Source organism: Geotrypetes seraphini, chromosome 4 (assembly GCF_902459505.1).
Source record: "Geotrypetes seraphini chromosome 4, aGeoSer1.1, whole genome shotgun sequence".
NCBI classification, from domain to species: Eukaryota; Metazoa; Chordata; class Amphibia; order Gymnophiona; family Dermophiidae; genus Geotrypetes; species Geotrypetes seraphini.
Genome location: NC_047087.1, coordinates 81,894,821 through 81,907,386, shown reverse-complemented (window position 1 = coordinate 81,907,386; position 12,566 = coordinate 81,894,821). Strand labels below are relative to the sequence as shown.

General features: G+C 43.7%; 1 protein-coding gene across 2 annotated transcripts in view; it reads right to left on the bottom strand.

Moving 5' to 3' along the window:
* Positions 1–12,031, bottom strand: part of LOC117359264 (roundabout homolog 1) — a 613,895-nt gene extending 601,864 nt beyond the window's left edge. Inside the window, exon 1 of one of the 2 annotated variants that reach the window (XM_033941733.1) lies at positions 11,343–12,031. In XM_033941733.1, the coding sequence (XP_033797624.1) occupies positions 11,343–11,427 (85 nt within the window). In that variant the 5' untranslated portion in view covers positions 11,428–12,031. The remainder of the gene's footprint in view (positions 1–11,342) is intronic. The other variant, XM_033941732.1, reaches the window with a different exon arrangement.
* Between the last annotated feature and the right edge of the window lie 535 nt (positions 12,032–12,566).

The following is a 12,566-nucleotide window of genomic DNA, read 5'->3' as shown; positions in this document are numbered from 1 at the left end:
GCTGCGAGGGACATTTAGCGCAACTCCCTGCACTAAAAACCGCTATCGCAGTTTAGTAAAAGGGGAGGGGGTATATTTGTCTATTTTTGTATAGTTCTTACTGAAGTGACATTGCATATTTTAGTCATCTGCCTTGACCTCTGAAAAAAAAAAAACCCCGAATACAAATGATAATTAACATTTTCTCTGCGTACAGTGTGCTTTGTGGGTTTTTTATTTTTTAATTTTTTTCCCATGAAAGTTTATTAAGATTTTGAAAAATACAATAGAATATAAAACTGAATCATCAATGAGGTTCACAGTACTTTATTGTTGGTAGATCATTTTGATTTGGTCATTTTTAAAAGTAGTTCCCAAGCCAAAAAAGTGTGGGCACCCCTGCTTTAAGAGAATGATTTGTGAGTATCTGAAGGCAACAGCACCCTTCTGAGATAGGCAAGGAAGGATAAGCTCACAAGGTGAAAAATGAGGGGGGGGGGAGAGAGGTGGATGGTAATATGTGGATAGCGTAGAACTAGCATAGAGAAGACTAGAAGTGGGCATTTGTCATTTATTCTGGCTGCCAAGGATAGTCCTTAAAGAAGGAACAACATAGTGGACGGAACACTCATGAACTGTCATATTCTACTGCTGGCATCCTTCATGCTAGTTCTTCTCTTTTCTTTAACACTTATCAAATTGCTTCTCCTTCCTTTCTGTTCATGATTTATTTCTTCTCCCTTGATGTAACATTGAAGCATAAAAAATATTCTGATGATTTTTAATGCTGTAAGTTTGCATACACAGCACATCTCTTCATATATTTTATCTTCTTAAACTTGACCCTTTATTTTTGAGGTACCAGATCCAGTAATACTAGATCCATTAATTCAGGGACAACTCTCCCCCCCACCCCCACCCCTTAAGAATGAACAACTTGCTGAAACCAGCACATCCAACTTCGTAAACTCAAAACACTTTTTTTTATCTCTCCATCTTTGGCAAAGGATATAGCTTTTTCATAGATTTTTTTGCCCAAAAACTTGGAATCTTGCGATGCCTAGGCCTCAAGTACAATTTCCCTAGTCACTTGGTGAATCAAGAAAGGCTTTTGGCAGCCTGCAGATCCCCCCTGTCAGAAAACACTCTCCCAGCATAAGCAGCTTATGTTCTTATGGTAGAAAACTGGAACGGTCTTGCGGAGTCTGTTATAGGGGAAAACACCCTCCAGGGATTCAAGACAAAGTTGGACAAGTTCCTGTTAAACGGGAATGTACGCAGGTGAGGCTGGACTCAGTTAGGGTGCTGGTCTTTGACCAGTGGTCCATCATGCCCAAAAGTCCGCTCACGCAGCGGCCCCCAGGTCAAAGACCAGTGCTCTAAATGAGTCCAGCCTCACCTGCGTACATTCAAGACAAAGTTGGAATGTACGCAGGTGAGGCTGGACTCATTTAGCGGACTTTTGGGCATGATGGACCACTGGTCTGACCCAGCAGCGGCAATTCTTATAATAACATAAGAATAACTTTGCAAATCCTAGGAAGCTCAAAAGACAAAATCATGCCTAGATTGAGGAATCAACAGTATAGACAACTGCTACAGCACCAGGAGCCTGATTTTAGCTGCTTTAATATCAAGCCCTATTCCCAAGGAGAATGGGAGATACTCAGCTCACAAGGACACAAAAAAGTAAATAAAAACTCTTGTGGCCCTTGGCCCCGATTTCTGCTGGACAGAAACTGAACGGCCTGCCCTGCCAGAGCCTGCTTTGGCCTTCCAGCACCAGCCAATATCTCCCAATGCTGGAGACAGAGTAGTAATACTGAATGGCTTCCCTATTTATAAGGAAGGACTGCGTGTTTGTTTTTTCTCCTCCTAGTGGGAGGAAAGCATATCCCATTGGTTTGGGCTGGTTTGCTAAGGAAAAAAGAACAACCTGGTATAGGCTCTACTTTCAGTAAGAAGTAAACTTCATACACAGATGTAAATCCTTCATTTAATATACATTATTGTTTTGCTGTAAACTCCTTAGGAGCAAATCTTCCTATTAACTATGCCTGGAATACTTGTGTTTATTTATTGCACTCTTGATTTATCTGTATTATTTTGCATCTCAGAATTCCAAACAAGGTTGTGCTAATTTTATTAGTTATACTTGTCCTCTTCCAGAGTTAAGATAAATCTCTGGATTTCAAGAGAAACAAAACACACAGTACTCCTCCTATATTTTCTTGCATTCTAACAACTTAGAACAGGGGTGGGAACATGTGGCTTGTCACTGAATTTTGTGTGGTCCGTGAGATGATGGGAAATATAAAAAGAAAGAAAAATGTCATTCACTAGCATTTTGGTGATTTTAAAATACTGTATTTTGCAAATATTTTAAGAATAGCATTCTAGCAATTTGTTTCCTTCATTTCCAGTTCTGATATTATGTAATGTAGTGCCCTGCCAGGGATGGTGCTGAAATTCATGCCAGTATCTTTGTATTAAAGTTACCCACCCCTGGCTTAGAAACTACCTAACAGCAATTGTGAGTTTATAGTAGAGAATGACACGGGGACACATTTTTCTCTGTCCCCGCGGGAACTCATTTTCCCGTCAAGTCCCAGCGAGTTCTTTTCCTGATCCTGACCCATTCCTGCATGCTTTGTCCTCATCTGCACAAGCCTCAAACACTTTAAAATCATAAGTGTTTGAGGCTTGTGCAGTTAAGGCAGAGCTTACAGGAATGAGGCAGGGACAGCGACAAAACTCGAGGGGACAGGGTGGGGAAATTGAGTTCCTGCAGGGACAGGGACAAATTTATCCCCATGTCATTCTCTGTCCATTCTCTCCTAAAGCCTCCTTACTGCAGACACCAGGGGGGGCCCCATCTCCAAAGGTTTCCTTATAGCTGGTGGCATCAGAGATGTAACTGTATAAAAGCAGAAATATTAATGCAAGAAATACTTGACTATGCATTGACAGGTAATGAGCTGATTTGCATCATTTTGCACCCATTTTTGGTAGATGCTCATGAATGCAAATTAACACACAATAAAATTGCTGTTAACCGCAAAATCAAAATATGCAGAAACTTTGGCTCCTATATTTCAACAAATGTCAAAGCACTGTCATTTATCAGCTCAGTAGTAGGTTTAGTGCCGGTGATTGAGAACCACCCAAACAAGATTTAAGGAAATCACAGAATAGCAATCTGTAGTCATAAATAAGAGCTTTGAGTTTAATGGCATGTGGGTTACAGTCATAAAAAAAAAAAAAAAAAAACATGTGGACCCCAAGGGCAGGATATTAACATTTCATAAACATGCAAGCAAGCTATGGTCAGTCAAATTCTACAGCCCCTATAGGATATAAATTGTAAGAAATTTCCATCATCTATAATCTTTCAGTCGTGTCTATATCCTTGCTGTACATGCCTTAAGTTGTAAACCATCCCCTTGCTTTCATGCATGCGTAATAAAGGGCCATATCTCACCCATCGCTAATCATGAATATTTTATAGACATACACAGAGCAGCAATTCCAAGGAAATCCCAAATCAAATCTCTTTGCACACGCTGCCAATGAAATTGTTTATACAAAGTCTTTCCCGGTAGCACATTAATAACGAAACAGTTTTCTCTAAAGCACGTGCTCAATGAAACAGCAAGGAGGCTTTCTGATTTTTCTAAGGTCCTTCCCCGGCTTATCAGTGCATCTCTTACCAAAGAGAACTATAGTAATCAATTCAGAGAATTAGAAACAATAAGATGGGGGGAGGGGGAGAGAAAAAAAAATACACAACTCTATATAGAGCAGCGTATCACAAACTGTGATACCTCACGAGATTCCAGGTGTGCCCCAAGATGCCGGGGAGGAAGAGAGGTGCCGGTGCTGACTGCCTGCCTACAGGACCTACCTCTCGCAGCTAGAGGCACATCCTGTAGGAAGTCAACCAGCGCCGGCGCCTCTCTTCCGCCTCTCTGTGCCTTTTCTTTTTCAGCACCCGCCCCACTGGTTCTCAGGACCCCTGTCTGGAGGGCCTCCATGCATGTGCAGATGTCAACGTAATAATGTCATGCACGTGCAAGACATCATTGCATCCACGCAGTTCAGGATGCCCTCAAGCCAAGGCCCCCCCATTTAGAGGGCCGCCAGCTCGCAAAGTTAGCAAGACACTAATCTAGAAAATGGCACAGGGACAAAGTTTGTCCTCATCTCCACCCCATCCCTGCAACCTCAATATCCACCACTCGTTTGATAAAAAGACAAATTGCTTGCTTTTTGTTTGAATTGGGGTTTTTTTTTTTTTTAATTATTATTACTGTTGTTGCGAGAACAGGGTGGGGATAGGGACAAAACTTTTGTCATTCTCCTACTTGCACTTCTGAAGAAGGGAGAGCTGGGTTCTTGAAAGCCCATCTGTTTTTGATATTCTTAAGAAGCAGAAGTTACAAAGATGAAACAAACATGGTGACTGCCAACACATGCTTGAACCAAGTCCTTGGAGCACACCCAGCCAATCAGGTTTTCAGGATATCTATAGGAAACATGCAAGAGAGAAAACTGCATACCAACGAGGCAGTGCACATAAACCTCTCTTATGGATAGTCCTTATAGATATTCTGAAATCTTGAACTGTTTGGGTATTCCTAGACACGATGACAGCACTAGGATTATTCACACAGGTGATCAATTCCCCACCCCATGAAATGGGGTCACATACTAGACTTGGTAATCTACAAAGGAGACGACATCTCAGAATACCAGGATATCAGTATTGAAATTATACCCCTATCATGGACAGACTGTTTTCTAATTAAGTTGTCCCTAAGTGACCACCTGAAACAAATGGCACCTCCCAGAGTTTGGAAGGAGAATAGCAATAAAAAAGATTTAAAAAGAAAATGCTGACTGCTGAGAGTTTCCTAGAGACCTCGGACTACTCACGTGTTGATGAAACAACAACTACAGTGTCGGAACAGGTTGGTATTTGGAATACATACTTAGCTAAGAGTCTTAAGACCAAGAGAAACCACCACCTCTGGAAAAAAAAAGTCTTATGCCCCACTCACAAACGCTCACCTTGGTTCTCTCCAGAACTTTGGACCCTTAAGCTTGAAGGACAGAATCTGGAAAGGAGACAGCATAAATTCTTGCCTGGAAGAGGACAGGCTAAACTGTAGGAAACACATGACTAAGTACCACCAAACCTTAAAAGCAGCCAAAAAACTATACTTCTCTCAATGAACTGAACAGGCTGCCAATTCTACCACGTTACCTGTTTAATAAAGAGCCTACTTCATCCCCCACAAGAGAACCAGACTGCCCAGTGAAAACTGAGCTGCAATGATTTTGCTGCACGCTTTGCCAACAAAATTAAAAGTCTGCACCAAGATTTACAGGCAGCTCCACCCAGCCTCCAATCAGCTAATCAGGAACAAACAAACTCCCTCCCTTCTGGCACAGACATATGGAACTAGGGTTACCAGACGTCCGAACTTCCCCAAACATGTCCTCCTTTTCAAGGACATATCCAGGGGTCCAGACGGCTTTTCATAACCTGGCACTTTGGGTTTGGAAAAGCTTTCCATCAAAATTGCGTCGAGAAGGGGGCATCTGCATATGGGTGGATGCAACACAGTGACATCATCGTGTTGTGTCTGCACATGCATAAATGCCGTCCGGGGGCGTGGAACTGTGTGGGCCTTGGGGCATGGCCACGTGTCCAGATTTTCCTTTGGGAAAATCTGGTAACCCTATATGGAACTCTTTCAACCCAATAACAGAGGAGAGCCTTGACAAACGCCTAAGAGACATAAGAAGTTGCCCCCGCTGAGTCAGACCAGAGGTCCATCTTGCTCAGCGGTCCGCTCCCGCGGCGGCCCATCAGGCCTAGTGCCTGAACAGTGGTCCCTGAATAATTTTGTAACTTACCTCTAATCCCATCCCTATAATCTACCTCTACTCTTATCTGTACCCCTCAATCCCTTTGTCTTCCAAGTACCTATCCAAAGCTTCTTTGAACCCCTGTAGCGTGCTCCTGTTTATCACATCCTCTGGTAGCGCGTTCCATGTATCCACCACCCTCTGTGTGAAAAAGAACTTCCTGGCGTTTGTTCTAAACCTCTCCCCTTTCAATTTCTCTGAGTGCCCCCTTGTACTTATTGATCCCCCTTAATTTGAAAAATCTGTCCCTGTCTATTTTTTCTATGCCCTTCGACCAACTACCTGCTCCCTCGACCCCTGCCCCTCAAAGATAGTGCAGCAGGCAAGCAAGGGCCTCACAGAAGATGCCACAAAATTTTTGGCCTCCTCTCTTTCTTTGTGCTCTGGGCAGCTACCAACATCATTAAAAAGAGCAGTGGTGCATCATTTGCTAAAGAAGAAGAACCTTGATCAGGACATACTTTAAAGTTACCAGCCAGTATCTCAACATCCCACTTCTAGGAAAGCTTATAGAACAGTCTATGTGCAACTCAATGACTGGTTAGAAGAGAGAAACTGGATTCAGATCCGGTTATGGAACAGAAAGGGTACATGTATGCCTATTGGTTTCTATGGCGATCATCTAAGACAGGCGATTGCCTCAGTCTTAATACTGCTAGATTTATCAGCAGTTTTTGACATTGTGGATCACGATATTATACCTGCACGACTGGTAGAAACAGGTACAGTATTTGTGTGGTTCAGATCCCACTGTAACCAGACAAGGTAAAAGTTGCAGAGAGAATGTGCTTGGAGGTTCACATATCTGCCTTCATTTTATGAACTCAGAACATTCATATTTATGTTATTTTTTAATGTAGGTTTTCAAAATGTTGCAGGGGTCATTGAAAGCAGCAGCACTTATAAAGGCAATCAGCAGACTCTAATTATACAAAATCTAATTTTAGTTTTCCAATACTCAAAGCTGTCTAAAAACTACAAAAGTTGTATGTTTGGAATGTTGCAGGCATGCAGAAAGTCTTGCAACTGTGAAATACCTCTTTCCTTGGGATATATGACAGATTGTATGCTCTTCTGAGCAGGGAATGTCTATTGTACGTTAAAATGTATAGTGCTGCGTACACCTTTCAGCGCTATAGAAATAATAAATAGTAGTACCTTCCGCCTCCCTGGCATACCTTTTGAATCCCTGGTGGTCCAGCAGTGAACTGCGGCAGGAACGATCTATCTTCACTTATGACCTAGGAAACCCGCTAGCAGAATGGCTGCCCTGAGTTCTCATGATTCCCAGAACTCGCGACAGACATTCACTAGTGGCTCTGCACAGGAAGATCCCTCCCACCACGGTTCACTGCTGGACCACCAGGGATTCAAAAGATACGCCGAGGAGGTGGGAGAGAGGTAAAAGTTCTTAGCCAGGGCATGGAGGGATGGGGCCTAGGTGCACAAACTGGGGAGGGAGTGAGGAAGGGAGGCTGGGGGCAGAGCAGGGCACTGCACTTGAATATTAACCCCCACCCCAGTTTATAGTCGAGTCAGCCTTTTTTCCTCCTTTTTTTTTTTTTGGGGGGGGGGGTATTAACTCGGTTAATATTCAGGTCGGTTTATATTCGAGTATATAAGGTATGTACCCCAAGGCCCAGTTTAAGCCAACAGTGTATGCTATTTAGGAAAAAGAATTAATAATATGAGTTGATAATCTTAGCCTATGCTGTTGGCAAAAGACCCCATTACTGTGCACTAAACAGAGCGCACTTTTCCTGAGTAGTGCACACTATTTGAGAATAGTGTTTTATACCAGTGGTCTCAAATTCGCAGCCTGGGGGCCACATGCGTCCCGCCAGGTACTATTTTGCGGCCCATGGTCTGTACTAGTGCTGCCCACTCTTTGCAGAGTCCTCCGGCTTCCCCCTGGTCTCCCTCTCTTACCTTCAGATAATTACCGCAGCCTGCAGAGAGGATTGCCAGTGCTGTAGCGATCCTTGCAGGCTGCCGTCGTCCTCAGCAGCACGTTCCCTCTGCCGCGATCCTGCCACTGACATCAGAGGAGGGGCGGGATCGCAACAGAAGGAACGTGCTGCGGAGGCCAATGGCAGCCTGCAAGGAACGCTACAGCACCGGCGATTCTCTCTGCAGGCTGCGGTAATTAGCTGAAACTAAGACCAGGATGCCAGGGAGGAAGCTGGAGGATGCTGCAAAGAAGGGTGGGAACATGCAGGCCTTCGGAGGGGGGGGGGGAGATTTATAAACTATAAAGAGTTTTACCTCATGCAAAATTGTAATTTCTTTAATCAGACATTAACTTTTTTTTCTGCGGCCCTCCAAGTACCTACAAATCCAAAATGTGGCCCTGCAAAGGGTTTGAGTTTGAGACCACTGTGTTATACAATGCCCCAAAACAAAATGAAACAAACAACAAAAAATTCCCTCCCACACCCGGTCTACCTCTGAATCCACTTAAGGATTGGAGATCTCTTTTTTTCAGCTCCCTATTCTGCAAACCGTAAAAGCCACTCAAAGTGGTTAAATATTTATATACACAGGCCTATTTACTAAACCACAACAGGTATGCTAATATTGCTTTTAAAGTAGTAACAGTGCGTGCTGCCATGTTAACAGACATTCCTACAGAGGACATATATGGGGCTAGTCTTGCACCTAGCAGTTAAAGCAGGGGTCATGACCATGTGTTAACTAAATGTGGCAGACACCTCCACAAGCGAAGTTAACTGCAGTTCACAACAGCAGCCACTGCCCTGCATTAATGGCGAGACTGCTTCCTCAAAGTGTTGGGGAACACAGTTGGTTTGCAGCTACCATGGGTTAATCTCTGAAGTTAAGGCACATACAATGCAACATTTTAAGCCTGTATATTAAACAGATCCCGGGGGGGAGGAGGGGGGAAAATGTGGCATTCTCTTGGTATGTCCAACAATAATTTAAAAAAAAAAAGTGCAAATTTGGTATGACAGACAATTGACATCTTCAATCAGTCCCATTTTTCTCTATATACTGGTGATTTTGAGGTCCAGTTTTGGAAACTGACTGTTCTAAGGACATGTCTGACCCTTGTTTCTACCTGGCACATATGCTCTGTAGATTGAAGTTTTCTATAAAACAGCTCTATACTGTACTTTTTTTTTTTTCTTCTTCTTCAAGTATAACACTCCCATTTTTTCTTGGTGGGGGAAGGTTTGATGTATGAGCACATGCGGCATACCAGACAACAACCACCTCACATAAATATCACCAACTTGTTTGTGGATTTTTATTTCCACATGTCTTAGGGTCAGGGGTAGGCAATTCCGGTCCTCGAGAGCCAGAGCCAGGTCAGGTTTTCAGGACATCCCCAATAAATATGCACGAGATAGATTTGCATTTCAAGGAGGCAGTGCATGCAAATCCATCTCATACGTATTCATTGTGGCTATCCTGAAAACCTGACCTGGCTCCGGCTCTCGAGGACCGGAATTGCCTACCCCTGTTTAGGTGAACCGACATGCTGCATACCCTACTTTCAGTCTTGAAAGAGTTTCTACAAAGGTCACAGAAAGAAGACAGAAAGCCCAGAACAAAATAGTGAAAGTCAACATGTTCACTATCTCTAATACCCTATTTAACATGGCTGTATCTTTCACCTATAGGCATGATAAAATACTTCAATAAAAAATAACCCGGCTCAAACGGTGACTAATGGCCATTAATCCTTCCCCCCCATTGCCTCTGTAATCTCTTTTTCCTCCATTTATTACCACACTGACACCTCACTTTACACATTTGAATAAACTTTCGCTGCAGAAGGTGAATCAAAAATAATCTCCAAGCAATCTCGGGCTATAAATTAAACTCAGAAAGAGGGAGAAAGGCCAACAGAAAGCAGTTATTTTTTTTTTTGTTGTTGTTGTTTCTCTTAAGTTCATCCAATTTGCATTAAACCTAACAAAGAACAGCATTTAAGCAAACATGCAAAGCACTGCCCTAGTTCTTTAAGAGAGAGAGAGAGAGAAAAAAAAAAAAATCTCAAACCCTGTTTAGCTAAGGTTTAACCCTTTCACCTGTCTTTGCTGATACACTTGGTCAGTACAGTTACCGTATTTCAAGGAATATGAGAAGCTTATCTTTGTATCTAAGAATATAAAGGGTGATAAACCTTTTTGTGAGATACCTGTGTGTTTTGTTTTATATTTATTTTTTGTTAGTTTCCTTTAATCGCTTGTGCTTGAGATTCAAATACTCAGACCTATATAACAATTACATTTTCATGCCAATGAACAGCTGTTCTAAATAGATCTAATACTAGTAATACTGGTAATAATAATCTTCTAAAAAAAAAAAAAAAACTTGTTTGTCCTGGTGATCTGTAAGATCCCATTTTAATAAATGTCGGTTCATAGCATGTACCCTTCATCACTGGACATCAACTATTTAAATTTAAAAAAAAAAATAATTATATAAAATCTAAGACCTATTTATTTATTGGGCACTAGGCACTTGGATAAAGCAGGCAAAGGGATCTGTTTCATTAGACTGTGGTGGGAAAAACCGCTCAGATTAGAACCGTGCTGACGACGATCCCTCTATCATACTTTTGCAGTTAAGACAAGTTCAATAGTGAGTGGGGGGGGGGGGGGGAGTTATTTTGCTATTACATATTCTATAAGATATTTGATTATATGGTAGGGAAGGGGGGGGGTGATAAGAGTTTATGTTTTGTACCAATGATGATATTAAGTGATGTATTTATTGTTAATTTGTTTGAACATATGTCACACTTATTGTAAGTTTGAAAATGAATAAAGAATAAAAAAAATAAAAAAAAGACGAACAAATCGTTCACGTTCTACACTTTCAAGAACTTTTTAACAAATCCATAAACTGGGAACGGGAGCTATTTAACCAACGTTGATTCTTCTACACCGAACGTTCACTATAAACCAATCTAAACCTAAATTTTTTTAAAAAATAAATAAATAAATATATATATATATCTCCTAGTGGAAAGGATCTGGTTTCCGGACGGTTCCTTATAATAAGCGTTAATTATCGCCTTGGAGTACATCAAACAACTAAAATAGCCTGTTACACCCAAGCAAAATCCAGCAGAGAAGGGGGGGGGGGCAGATGAATCCCAATTTACCCAGCAAACCTAGCAGAGTAGAAGTGATTCACATTCAGGTCAGGGGGGGGGGGATCCAGCTGCAGCACTGTCCGCTCCCCACCCCCGAAATTGCCTCCAGAAGTTCTTAAAAATAAACACACAGATGCATTTAACCCCCTCCTCATCTGCTCCACGATGTCTCCCCCCCCCCCCCCCCGGAGAACCCAGCGAGAGGCGTAATGGAGCCTCCCGAATAGTGAAATAAAGTCCCAGCTTGCTAGCGACAATCGCATTAAAAAGCAAAAGAAAATAAAAAGTTGCTTCATTTTACCTGATGAGATACATATTATTCCACACAAGAGATAAAAGTGAGCAAACTCCGCGATCATTGTATCCAGGTGGCCGCTACACATCATCTCACGCCACGAGGGAAGAAGCAGCGCCGGGGAGAATCGGGCAGGAAACTTGTAAATCCCTCGAGCAGAACGCGAGCAGCATCCAGCCCCGGGAGCATGGAGAGAGAGGGGGGGGGGAGGCGAAAGGGCGGCGACCACTAGTCCGGGACTCCTGGCTCCTCCGCGGAGCTTCAGAGGAGGAGGCGGTGGCAGCAGCAGGGCGGGCGCGGCTCGGGCACCCTACGAGGCGGGGAAAGGAGGAGAGAGAAAGGCAGGAGCCTCCCCGCTAGGCGCGCGGAACACGTGGGGGGGAGGAGAGAGTTTAAAGGGTCCTGGGCCGCAGCTCCAGGAGCCGAGAGACGGAACTCAGTGCTCCGACGATCTCCGACAGCATCCTCCTGCTCTGCGTCCGTCCCCCCCCTCTGTCAGCCCCGACACTCGGATCCTCCCCCCAGGCCGGGGGAATGGGGAGGAAAGACGGCACCACCCCTACCCCAGGCACAGGAATCTCCTTAAAGGGGCCGCTGCCTTCCACAGACACGCAGAGTACCGAGCAGCCTGGGCCCAGTAAGAATCGCGGCGGCCGAGAGAGAGAGAGAGGCGAGCTCCACCTCAGTCGCTAAAAGCTAGCAAATCTTCCCGTTGCTGTGGGATTCTCTTTTCTCTTCTGCCACTGCCTCAACAGCCAAGCCTAGGGTTTGTTTGCTTCCTACCCCCCCCCCCTCCTTGATAGTTGTTACCTTTCTCTGGTGCTAAGCATTTGGACCCCCCCCCCTGCTGGTCCAGAACAGACAGGTAAATTATTTCTCCCCCCCCCCCCCGTTTGGGGTGCTTTTCTAGTTACAAAATCCCCACTTCTGCTAGGAAGAGAAATGTCAGGGTTTTATTTCCCTAAGGCAGGGGTGTCCAATGTCGGTCCTCGAGGGCAGCAATCCAGTCGGGTTTTCAGGATTTCCCCAATGAATATGCATGAGATCTGTGTGCATGCACTGCTTTCAATGCATATTCATTGGGGAAATCCAGAAAACCCGACTGGATTGCGGCCCTCGAGGACCGACATTGGACACCCCTGCCCTAAGGGAAAGTTTCCCTCTGAACCCAGTGTAGATAAATCAGGAGCAGATGCAGAAAGCTTATGTTATGTACTGTAGCTGTGTGAT